Source organism: Sinohyriopsis cumingii, chromosome 15, assembly GCF_028554795.1.
Source record: "Sinohyriopsis cumingii isolate HCF-2022 chromosome 15, ASM2855479v2, whole genome shotgun sequence".
In the NCBI taxonomy this organism is placed as follows: Eukaryota; Metazoa; Mollusca; class Bivalvia; order Unionida; family Unionidae; genus Sinohyriopsis; species Sinohyriopsis cumingii.
Window position 1 is genome coordinate 74,448,329 of NC_142975.1, and position 14,115 is coordinate 74,462,443.

At 32.3% G+C, this 14,115-nt stretch overlaps 1 protein-coding gene across 1 annotated transcript in view; it reads left to right on the forward strand.

Annotated features, from left to right (window-relative positions):
• The first annotated feature begins 247 nt into the window (after positions 1-247).
• Positions 248-14,115, forward strand: part of LOC149782081 (tyrosine-protein phosphatase non-receptor type 11-like) — an 85,257-nt gene continuing 71,389 nt past the window's right edge. Inside the window, exons 1-2 of the mRNA XM_089933517.1 lie at positions 248-315; positions 13,193-13,306. Of these exons, the coding sequence (XP_089789643.1) occupies positions 13,239-13,306 (68 nt within the window). The 5' untranslated portion in view covers positions 248-315; positions 13,193-13,238. The remainder of the gene's footprint in view (positions 316-13,192; positions 13,307-14,115) is intronic.

Consider the following 14,115-nt stretch of genomic DNA (forward strand, 5'->3'; position numbering starts at 1 on the left):
CATAATTCGTATTGACGGATTTATTAAGACATATTGTCTCACTTAATGAGTAATATCGCCTGTCACTGAATATACATTTGCACTGTCAGTCTTTTCTACCTCTATGAAGTTCCTCACACAAGACGATAAGACATTAACGAAATAATAGCTCTACCGTAAGTATTATTTGATTACTTACATTTGAGTACAGTGTTGCATTACTATTTAATGATATAAGGTTTATCTAAAAACAATTTTTGTATACCAGTCTAAGCCACTTCACATATCAATTTATAGATCTAGAAGAGAAAACTGCACAAATTGTATGACTAAACCGTGGGTTATAATATAATTTAAGATATTGCATTTAAGCAAAGTATTTGTATTGATATATTATAATATGTATGACACTGATCAGAAAAATGTAATTAAGTCCTTTGAACTGGACATATTAGAGATTAATATTAGATGCTGCATTGCTAAAACTAAGTTTAAGAATTTCATGCTTTTATTGCAGGCGCCATATTCTTGAAACATTTTAAGCAAAACTCAAACTCAAAATCAGAAAACTTGTATTATAACTTTGATTGAAATGAAGTTTGATTTATGATAAATTAGACTAAATGATATTAGATTCGTAGAACATTATGGATCCTTTAAGCTCCGAGTCCTCTACTAGCCTTATAAATTTTGATCTCGATTATTTAGTCCATGTGTAATACATATCTCATTTTTGTGTTTTAAGCTTATTCCTGAGTTCATTCTTAATAAGTTCCAAAACGACGGTAACTGATCTACCTTGTTGCTCTGTAATCAATGTTATTTCAGGAAAAAAGCCAGTGTGATTTAGTTTTAATGTGGAACATAACAAGGACTCCAAGATTGATAATTAATATTAAATAACTGTTAGGATTTCATTTCATATAGTTTTATCAAACCCAAAGTGATATACTTGCAGTGCGTCAAACTAATGCTGCAGTTTAAAAATCTAAACTTGTTTGACTTGATAACTGAAATAAATAATCAATATCACTTGAAAGGTAAAGTCCTTACACTATAGGTCGACTTGTAATCGTTCACTTGCAAGTAGTGATATTTACCAGGAAGAATGTGCGCTTGAGGTCTGATGGTAACTAACAGGTTTAAACGTTCATTCCAATGCTTAGAGTTCAAAACAACTACTGATATCCATCCTCACCTATTTCAAGGCGCATATATTACTATAATTGTGTGAACGAAACATTACATTTTGTCCAATAGAAATTGCCTTCATTTTCGACGGCACGAGAGCGCGTTAAACTTATAATCAGACAATGATAGCAAATATCACATATCACCATGTTTTATTTCTACATTTGTCGGCGTGTGAAAGAGAGAGAGAGAGACAGAGACAGAGACAGAGACAGACAGAGTCATTCCTTTAGTATAAACAAAGGTACTTCTGTGATTAGAGGATCATCATTAGTACCGTACAGTGCAGGCCCATTTTATTTCTTAACAGTAATACTGTTAAAACATAATGAAAAAGTGACTTCATTAAATTTATTGAATCTCTTTTGGCCTTGACCTTGGTCTATGTATATCAGAAAGTCGTACTTTCGGTGTGTGTGTGTGTGTGTGTGTGTGTGTGTGAAAAAATGTACTTCAGTAGAGTAAATCAAATGCTATTAATTTACAAACATGTTCTGTCGTCTCCTAACGAAACTGAGTATTAAATCATGTTGGCATTTTTAATTTGTAAGCAAATGTAATAAGCCTATTTTCCTATGAGTAATGACATCCATTATGTAATTAGGTTTTAATGTTCAGTCACGCTGCACAATAAGATACTACAAAAAATAACAGAGACTGTTCAGTCTCTAGTACTTTCTTCCGAATCCCCGCTGGAGCCGTTCCCAAACATTGATTATTGTGCTCCATGCAACAAACTAAACATTTGCATGGATAAAGAATGTAAGATGAATACAATTGTTCAAAATATCATATTTGCTCTTGAATATGTTTAGGAAAATGCTGGTAAAAATAGAATAGATATGGTGCAAATAGAGGTACCAACAGTGGAGAGCAAGAGAATGGTAACACTATGTGGACCGAAACCTATGTAAATTTATAGTTTTTAGGTATCATCGTAATCATGCTCCACAATGTGTTCTTTTTTAAACTAATTTACTTCTTAAAAATAAACACCGCGCTGAATGTTTCATAGAGCAGGACTACGTTAATGCCTAATTTGCAGCAACAAGTTGCACAATTCTGCATTTATTTTGGTATTTCCAACACCAGCCAATGTTAAAACGTAATATTTCAGATTGGACTAGAACTGTACAATGCACGTAGGGGAGCTTCATTTGGATTTTAAATAGCACAATTGGGCAAACAGTCATGAAATTTAGCAATATTTACTTTTTGACAAAACAGGGGTTGAAAAGATTTATATCCAACATAGTACTTTTCTTTGAGATTCTCGTCTTTTCCTGAACAATTAGTATATATTGTTCTCGTGTACCCATAGTCAGCCTATGGCAATAAAGGACCCTTTTTGTAGAAAATAATACTTACATTCATTTCATTAATTTCCACCACCACCTCGATGACTGAGTTCTCGGTGTTTGTGATACATCTTGGAAGGGGTGAGGATGGAGTGAAGTAATGAATACAAAAAAGGAAAAACGCAAATGTTGAATATGATAACATTATTAACGTTTATGAATATTCAAAATTTAGCCGAATACATTCATATTGAAAAGAAAAAAACTAGTATTAGTTCCATCTTAGTTGGAGGTATATTTTTCATTATCATGTGTACAAGCATATATTGTTCTATGTCTAATTTAGTTTTGGTGAAGTAGGTAGTCACATTAGAGCAATGGACTTCATACCCATGTAGACCATCCTAAGTAATCTGCCCCAGTGTGCTTTCGAGAAAGGCACTTTGGTTCCATTACATAGGCATCATGCAGTCAATATTTTGTCAAATTGAAGTTGAAACCAACATTAAAAAACACGTTTGATACACAAAATATCATATAGGAATGAGTGATTATCGTTACCAAGACTATTTAATAATAGCAAAATAATTTCTTGTTTGTGGATACTCTTCTGGAATAGATGGTCATGCTTTTTCCTAATTCGCTTCTAATAATATCTGGTTGGTCATACTTGTGATGATGTCAATCTGGATCCAATATAACCACCACTGTGGCTAAATTTGATATTCTTGGGGCTGCGCACCAATATAACGCATGGCTTAAACACTCAGCAGTAAAAGAAAGCATAATGTTATCTTTAATTCTTTAAAGTATTTCTTATCATTTGGCTTTCAGTCCCTCTGATAAGCTCTTGTATTAACTATATTTCATATGGTCATGATGTGCTTGGTTTTTGCTTGATGTAAGGGATTACTGAAAGAGGTGAAGTATATATAGAGACTAAAATAGTCAATCGATATTTATACACACATAAGCACAAAACTGTCATAGTCACATAACGTTAGGTTTATTAAAGAAGTAAAACACGCAAAATATATAATAAAGACCTAACTAAACTGTTGTTTGTTCATGTTTTTCTTATAACAGCTGAATACAAATGCAAATTTCATTCTGACATTTATTCCACAGTCAATTTGTATTAGTTGGCTTTAGGTGCACATTGCTTTATTATAAATTGTTGGATTTTTGTGATGCAATAGCAATTATATTTCTTTATAATAGCGACTCGAACCAATTCAGTAGTTTACTCACCAAAGAGACATACAGAGAGAAGGGAATTTCGCGAGGTGGTATGACATTTTTCTAGGTCGTTTAATGACAGTTTAAATTTTGCAGGATATTTAGAGGAAAATATATGATTCATGAGTATGTCTCTGCAATTGGTCTACAAAAGAGATATTAGAACAGATAATTTTAGGCGCCATGTCATTTGGAGATCGTTGGCAGTTTGCTACCGTGGTGTATCCCTACACATGGCGATTTACTTATCTCTTTGTCTAAGAAATATAAACCAATTCAATTTTAACGTCGATATTGACTAACAGTACGCATTATAGTAGTTTAGATAGATACACACTTCTTCCATAAGCGCATAAATTAAAACAACCTTATGTCGATTAGAGAAATCGAGAGAAGGAGGACGGAGATTGGTTGATTTCAATTTTGTATACTGAGGTATATTAGGCAGAAATAATTATCTTATACTTTTAAACTAAGCAAAACATGAAGGATCATACAAATGCTTAACAAGAAATGTCGTGCTGGATGAGTTTCGTGATGTAGTGTCATTAGGTGATTAGAAGTATTATTTGTAGTATTGGCTTGTTTACAAACCATTCAGTTCACAAGGATTGGTGTTGTAAGGGCATTTGAGAAACTGAACCATGGACCTCAATCCACACTCAGTCCGGCGTTATTTTGTTTGTTTTCTATATTAAATAAAAGAGTAAATGACGTTGCTTTCTTCGTATTAATATGCATAGTGAAGGCCTGTTTTGCCATATTATCATTGCTTTTGATATGTTCGTCATCGTCTGTGAAACTGACCTTTTATGGCAGAACAGAGGCCTTTCTCTTGGAAATAAATGCCACGGCTTTCTGATTAGATTAATTGTTTGAAGTTTTTTTGAAAGTTTCATCAATGATAGGAAAAACACACAGGAAACACTCCAGTGGTCACAAATGAATAGTAATGTAATCCTTAACAACGTACTAGATAGAGACATGAAAATATTTCAATGAGACTGAAAAATTAAAATATAAAGTTAGTTTTTAAAAGCAATTTTATCTGAAATATTGTATCAAAATTGTACACTGGACGAGATTGCAATTGCTGTTATTTTATATTGCCTTCAATTAAGTGACAGAAAATAGGAAGATTAATACGCTTTGTATTTTCAACAAATGATTCAATTTTCTAAGTCATAAAATGAAAATTTAAAAGGAAATTGCAATATTATGAAATAAATCCCAAACAATAATAAAGGTTCTATCACAAGCCAAAAAGTTAGAGAGTTGTACAAATGCATTCCAATTTTGAATGTGCTGATCTTCTAACAGTCTTAATGTATCACAATAATATGACCAATAATGTCTTTGAATGAATGATCCCAAAATAGCATTACTCAAGTCAATGAGCACTTTATTAATTTCAATGAATGACTTAATGATTGTTCTTCAATTATATCTGAACACAAGTAAAACTACTTCTTCAAAGACTGATATTAAATAGGAATGAATAATTTTGTTGATCACACACTTGCATAAAATCCCAAGACACAATAAGTTGACCAGGATGTTTGTCTTTTTCCCATCAAATAAGTAAACGAGTTCGCTTCTAAACGATTTCGAAAGTTGCAGATAAATCTAGAAAGTTGAACTCAATTATCAGTAAAACAATTTAATAACTAAGAAACAAGATGCAAGTCTGGTAGAAACTATAATTCTCAAGGGGACAACCTAGGTCCAAATCTCATCCAAGTAAACATGTATTAAAACGACCAAAGTCTTAATTTATAATATCCAGGGATGGACAAAGTCAGCTCTGTTACACGTTGTTTACAAATGACCCTTGCAATCTACAATCATTGACAGAAAGACAAGAAATAATATAGATATACCTAATAGTCCGCACTAACACAGTAATAGTGGCTACATTGTTGTTATGGATGCGCTCGCGCATATGAGTGATTCTCTGTTTTCAGTGAACGAAACTAAGTAAAATGACGACGACAGCACCGTCAGCAAACATGGACTAGGGAAAATGTTAATAGGTTGCAGCTATGACGAAGATCTATGTTTGCTTGTAGACTATTTTTTAGAAAGATGACTTTTTAAGGGTCGGTCATATCAGTCATAAAAGCGAACTATTTTAGCTACATTAGTCACATACATTCACTTCCATTGGGAGATGTATTTAATTTTAAAAAATATTACTTTACATGCATTATATTTTGAATAACAGAAAACAGTTTTGTTACGTTTTTAAAAAATATTAATTGTGTTTCTACATAATTTGATTTGATTAAAAATGACCACTGTTTGTGTTAAAACTTTCTTTAATTTAAAGAGTTAAATCTTATTTCATCTTCACCCTAACGTATAATAATTTACTTATATATTGATTTCAATATAGACATAAGTACCGCAATTGTTCTGCAGCACATGGTATGCTTCTCTCGAAATAATAAGGAGGAACAAGTAAAGAAAGATAAATGCATACAGTTCAATTGCATTTGAGGCCAAATCAAAGAATCAAGGCTCAAAAGGTGTAATGCATATCTGAGTTAATTTATATTTGATTTAATTTATTAGTATGCTTGTAAGTTTCAATTTTTTTATTCCACTGCATGATAATGTAATGCAAATTTATTTACTGGATTTGATATTTGCCAGAAATTCAGTTTGACCTGACTGTTTTTCGTAAGCTCCTAATAATAGAAACTTTGCATCAAATGCTGATCTAGTTCCTGACCTTGATTCAGAATCAGTAAGAGTTGAAGTAAATAACTTTTTGTCATTTTTTTAATTCTTTCCCAGAGTGCAAATCATTGGTTTTAGTCAAGGCCATACTGGGAGTACGTGATGTGAGGCACGTAAAGAGTTTATTTTTTGTACTAGAAGGTAGTCATATGACCCTCATACGGGAACCTGTTTTGCGTCTTAAATGAGTGTATACTATTTTCTATAGAGAATGTGGGCAGTCGAGCATTAAAACCATTGACACTTAAAAGTATTTTGTTGTGACCAGTTTGAGTTGAAATTTGAATTTTTGTTCAAATTATTTGAATGTCAATAATGTTCCCCTGGAAATACTTCTGCTCTAAATTAAATCTTAGACAAGGACAGTTATCGAAACTTTATACAGAATTCAAACACTGGAATATTATTTTCTGCGATTCCACAAATAACTGTTGACACATCAGTGTGACGCTGACCGCTCTGTAAGTCGTCGCCTTCAATTTTGGATTTAATCGTGATTCTAATTCAGTTTCATTAGGGCTTTTGATTACTAAGACTTATATTTTTAATTCTTGGAGTATTCTTGGATTATGTTTGCATTTGATTCGCAGAACTGTACATTTTTTCTCATTTTTAGCTTGTTTCTCTAGGAAAATAATTTGTTAAATTTTTCAAATCTTGTTGTCTTCACTCTTTTATCTTATTACTTTTATAAGAGCCTAAAAACGAAACAGAGTAAACAAAACGATCACAACTGTTTAATATAATATTGCATGTTAGTTTGATTAAGCTGAACACAAACCCTGTATTCAATCATTATTTCCAATAATTGCAGAAGTGAGTGTAATGTATCACCCGGCAGTTGTTAATACTTAAAGAACAAATATAACTTGACACCCAAGGCCTACTGATTCAGGTTCAAATCCATACGTCTTAACACAGATATCAGACATACTTTGTCAGAGTAATAAGTAAAGAAAGTAAATAACGTGGATCATTTGAGAGGGAAAAGCCGACTGTAAATGTTGAAACTAATATCACAGGTACAGTTAGTTAAGTCTTCTTTTCTCAAGTGGAGGCCGAAAATGGATGTATAATAATATCAGCCATATCTTTACATCCCACTGGTGGGGCTCCATATTATTATGAAAACAAGTCTGGCAATCTATGTTTACCTGATAAATACTGTTAAATATTTGAAAATATAATCATTTAAATGACTATGAATCTTTAAGTAAATATAACAAAAATATTTAGCCATAAGTATACCAAAGAAATAGAGACAATATAAGATAATGTTTAAAACAAAACGCCAGACTGAAACATTGGTGAAAATCATATCCAAAAACGTTTGCCCGGAATATCTGAGGCATTTATATTTTATGATAATTAGCGGAAACAAGATCTCTCCATTTAAATAATATTCATGCATTTTATCATGCCATGGAACATATTACAAACTTTTAACACAAGTGAATATTAGTTAATGCAAATTTGATGACAAAGCTATTTCATTGTACTCTACCTTTTTATTGACTCAGTATTTCTATAAAGACACCATTTGAGATTTGAACGATTATCGTTTTGTATAAACAACGCAACTCTATATGTAGGTCATTTAGGAATCAAAGAGACTGGTCACAAGGTCTTGAATTGATATTTTGGCTAAAAATTAAACTTGATCTTTCTAATTATTTTAAATCCTGTCACACTTGTCAAATGATATTAAAACCCATGTTTTTCTATAGCATTCTATTTTCTTTGAGATGTAGTTTGGCACGAGAACAAGGAGGTATTCCATTCGAGGTTACATCGTGTGGGTTCAGGTATAAAAATGTGCAGAGCGATTAAAAAATGTCTTTGTTTAATTTGATGTTAACCATAATATTTTGTGTAATATCGAGTTGAAGAACTAGTGATTTAAGGGCAATCTCTCTTATATAGGCTATAGATAACTAATTTTAAGTAGTTATAAACCAGGCAGTTTTAAGTGAATATATGTTCCACAATTCATTTGTACTTCTGAATTTTTATGCGGTTTCCTATAACATTTGGACGCTGATCCTAAATTATCAGATTGGCCTGAATGTTAAGTGCAAATGTTTTTGTGTTGGGTAATATGAAGATGTCTGCCATATGGGTCATATTAGATCCGCTAGCTACTCATGTTTTACAGCCAGTATAGTTGTATATTGCCATATACTGTATTTGTATGCTTTTCAATGTTCATCAAGCTTTTAACTGTGTAGACATCATATGTCGATATGCTGTGCAATATCAGACATTAGAATAATCAGTACCAAGTTACACACACTTTCAATGTTATCTCTTTGCAAACAAAATCCACTTAAACATGTGAGCTTTGCTTATTGCAAAAGATATAGAGTCCAACATAGATCAGATTTCAAATTACTGTATTCATCTAGTACATGAATGTTACAATATTCAAGCAAAAATTAAAATATTTCCAACATCATCTCTAAAGAGAATTGGTGATATAGGATATAACCGCTAACGTTTGCAATATAACCTGAGTGAGAGACGTATTTAATATAAGGCAAACTTCTATGTAGCTCTATGTTAGCTGTTCTCTCTCTTCGCGTGTCTGTGTTGTTTGTGTATAATGAAAATATATTGATCTGCATGTAGGGAGATAGAAACAAGCTTCTGGAATAAAAGGAATTGAGGCTAAAAACGGAAGGTCAGACTGAGGGAAGGGGTGGCCACTACTAAATAGATTGTGTATAAACTCAACTGTAAACAGCATAATAGTCAATGTCATCCTTCATATTGTACTTTAGTAGGCCAAAATCAACTCTGTATCTTTGATTTTTATGGATTGGCATAGACTACATTTTCTAGGATATTCTGTGACTGGAGATTTGGGCATAATTGTACATAGTTGTGTGTAATGTATGCCGAAAAAATAACATTTTAGAATATATCGTGCTTGAGAAGTGACAGCGTTTAGTACGTCGTGGTAGGATAAGAGATGGACGATGATTTAATTGGTCTGGCTCTTTACGTATTTTACCTCATAGCAAAACAAGTAAGGTTGTTTAGTGCCTACGCAATGTAGCAAGGGAATAAAATACCTTGCCCTGAGAGTTCATTCAAACGACATATATGAGGCTGCGTAGATGATTAGGTGACAGGTCAAGGAAGGGTACTAAACCATTATATGTTGTGATGTTCCAATTAATTGATTTGCTCGAATTCTTTTCACTACTATTTAAATGACAAATTATTGATGATACATGTGATCGATTTAATTTGATTTAAATGAACCAAATGTAGAACTAATTAGAGCTATATGATGGAATATTTTGCTGATCATTTAATTCAACAATTCAGTTATTGCTTTGATATTTTGAAAGCTAACATTTTTATTCCTTTCTCATTCATTGCTTTTAATGATAAATATCCTAAAAAAAACGAAATGCAAATGTTTTAGCTGAGAAGCTACTAGTGTTCCAATCGATTCTCTTTAACTTGGTTTCATCTCTGTTTGTTTCCCCAAAGGCAAATTCAGAGCTGATTTTTTTTAAAGTTCAATAAGTTTCCCTGTCATGAAGGTCACCTTCAAATACAAGAAAACAGATTTGTAAACAATCATTTATGAACCAATGATACGCCTCAACATAATCAAGTTGCTGGTCAGAACGTGTCATCAATATGTACGTGTCAGATGCCAAGATTTGGATTGCCTAAGATTTGTTCTGCTAGAATTTTGCTTGCTGCTAACTATTTTCTACAATATTCAAGGATCAGCAGGGTGTGATGCATCAATCTTATTTCCAAAAACATAAAGAATAAAGTTTTGAATTGAAACGTTTTTAATCTATTGTGTCGCGTCTACTGTAATAAAAATATGTAACACTCTTACTTTTCAGTTTATCGTGGCCTAAGAAGAATTGCAAAATATTTCTGGAAAAGAACAAGTTATACTTGGAATTAATGTGCCTTTGAAACATGATCGAAACATGCAGTTGGCCAAATATATTTTTGTCAGTTAGCTGTCGCTATGCTAGTGAATGTTGTTTACAGGAAACCCAACCTTATTCTCTTTATCACCGAAAAAACAGGCTGCTGACAATAGTAAGCTAAAACCTGTAACTGAGAGAAATCAGTCAATTTGACACATGTTTGTTTTAATAAAGTCACATGAAATGGCATTTAATTCGGGGACAGCATTTCAACTAAAAAAACAGGTGCTTTACTATTTAGCGTAGGACTTGAAAATACTGAAGTTCGAAGCATGATGTAATCAGTGTTATGTGAATTTAACCCATTTATTAACTTTGACATACGACATGGCTTGGCGACATTCTCCTTTACAAGCTTATACTTATTTAATACCGATATTTTAACAGGATACTAAGGATCCATGTCCTTCGGTATAACAATAAGCATTGTAATTTACTCCGAGACATGGGATTATTTGATAGTGAAGGTCCATTCTTACCAGGGATGAGAGAGGAAGTTAAAGAATCTGGTAATTAGAGACCTTCGCTGTTATATGCCCAACTCAAAGTGTGAGCAGCAGGTCTTACCCTATGCTGATTATATTATCGATGCAGCCTTAAAGGCCTTATTTGCTGAGTGGAGGCTTCCAGAATTTGATGAAATGCTCTATTGCAAATTATTAACATCCTGAAATATTAGAAAACAGTATAAATCGCTTTTGTTGCATGTAAACAAACATGTTCATCTGTTAGAATAGTCTTGTCTCGTCCTACACAAAGTTTGCGCTAAACACGGTCCGTGAGACTAACGTAAAAATTCAAACAAAATATAAATGCCTACCTGAAAGAAGGTTAAAAGAGGTTGACATTAATACCTTTCTTATTATCGCCTCTTTGCCCTACTTCAGATTCACGATGATGTAGTTTAGTTTTTAAAACTAAATATAGAAAAATTGGAACTTGTTTAATCGCTTATGATATGCAGGTCGCATCATGCTATAAACAGGCACGAGAAGGACTAAGATCAACATTCTACCCTTGGTCTAGCAGGAAATATCTGCCTCTTGATTGAGTTCAATTGGTGCCTCAGCCTGATCCACTTGAATTACCAATTCGGGCACAGATCCCAAACGAGTTTGTTATAAATTATTTATTAAATGAATGCTGTAGACCAGGCTCATCATATCAGTAGTACAGTACTGAGTCAAGCTTTTGAATTTTGTTCCTTCTCAAACTGAAAATTGGGAAACATGGTTATCTACTAGCCACTAGGGTAGTTATGTCAATCAAAACTTTATATTAAACTTGTCATGTTAAAGTATTTAAGATTTTTAAAGTTGACTATGATAAGAAAAAGAATTTTATAGAAAACTCAATATAATTTGTAGTAAAATATTTATTTAAATGTGTCTCAAACTCATATATCGTTCGAAGGATTATGAAGAGCATATCTGATATTGTGAAACTTGCTCAGCAAGACCGTTGGAGTTTTTGTTTTGTTTTGTTCATTTCGCAAGTTAGAGCATTTTATTCTGCTAACATTTCAGTGTATTGCAAGTACACCATAACATTCACTTCCATACATGCCATGTGATATCTCATTTAGTTTGGTTGGCGGTTCATTTAAGATAAAATCAGATCAGTACCATTGACATATGTTTCAAACTCTGGCAATCGAACAGTAGCCATATTTCTTTTCTTGCAAGACATCTCGCTGACAAAATAAGAGATTTTGTAATTGATCACTGAATGGTTACCATATATCTATAATTCATCAAAATATTTGCTATCCAGTTTGTTGCAGCACACACACACACACACACACACACACACACACACACATGCCATGTCTTTCTTCCTATTTGTTATATATACAAGGGTGATAAGTAAAATCCAAATATATATTATAACATTTCAAGCCTACTTCTGTACTGCACTATCCTAACACTGTATAATTATATACATACTTCAATTATAAAATACTAACAAATAGCGATTAGTGCTGAAATGACATAAAACTATATCAATACAAAAGAAAGGAAGAGGACATCCTCGCATAAATAAATTCATTAATATATATATATATATATATATATATATATATATATATATATATATAATTTTATTTGCATATGACGATGACCATTGAATGAATTATACATTTTAATTTCCTTAATTCTCATAATTATATCTAAAGAAGCATATTAATATATCAATAAACACTTTAAAATCTTTAAAACGTTCTGTTTTCAAAGGATATGCATACAACGTGAGACTGTACTGCTTCAAAATAACATATCTATGTTTCTGTAGACCTAATTTGAAATTTATATCAGTAAAATAGTCTGCACATCCATTCTCAGTTTCAATATTTCCCCTTCCCCATATTGTCCAAATAGTGATACTAGTCGACAATTGAATTGATGCGAAATTCATATATTGTTTCAATGCTATCTCGTTATGATCGTGGGTGCTATCTTCGATTTGTTAGATTTGTTATTTGATAATCTTTAAATTTATTCACAACCATAAATATGAAAAATTAGATCCGTAAGTCGTTACAGTTTTTGCTCCAAATATATAAATGGATTTTCGTGAAAGATACGGTTGTATTGAATACAAACTGTAGCCATCTTTTATTTGTCTTGATTAACGATTGTTTTCAATGTTTTTAAAAAGTGATCCTAGGTGATAATACATACTACATTAGGTGCTTTGTTCGCTATGCGAACGATCGTTGCAGGTAACCACGAGAAATTATATATGTTCATGCCTATATAGTGTCGTTTACTTTTATAGAGTGACGTTAATGGATGAATACTGAGGAATAATTTTGACTAATTAAATGGCTGATGTTGAGACAGAAAGACCTTTCGACGTGAGCAATCGGGTGACATGTGCTCCACAGCGAAGGTATGTAGTTTATTTCTGTCAGTCATACTTAATGAGATCATTTACAGGATTGATGAATATGAAATATTCATGTAGAAAATGTAGGTTTTCACATACTTATTAAGATTACAGTTTTTTCGTATATTACCATAATAATAACTATTTATCACATCATTTTCGTACATTTATAATATGCATGTATGAACGCCTGCTAAGGTGATTCAGGAATATATTTTGACACATTTATAAACTCTATTACCCAATCATATGATACATAGCTACATGGAGAAGTAAATATGTGTAACTATGTGATTTACACTTTTAGCTTGTACTGCCAAGATGATACGAATACCCTGTTTCTGTCAAAGACTGACAGAAAACAATACATGCAATATTTCGTATGTTCATGACATATATTATATTTGTCTGGATTCAACGCCACGTTTCTCTAAGTTTGATTGTTTGTGTAGCTGTCATTAAAAATATGTGGATCAAAACTGCAAGTTGTCAGTAGTGTGGTTTGATTTTAACACCCCTGATTTCGCAACGTCTATTATCAACACAAAGTGATATCTAAGCCATACTTTGTCTTATTATTGGAATCCATTGTATAAATAGGTGAAGTATTGGAAAACACCATAAAAACAGAATTCGTAGAATGAATTACGAGACTTCAGATGGTTCTCCTTGTAACCTCACCTCATTTTAAACTATTTTGCTAATCATGTTTAATTTATTTCATAAAAATGAATAGACGAGAAAAAAGTTTCGAATCTGGCTCTGAACTGGTTACATTTTGTATGGTATTTGCCCATATCCATCATGAAATT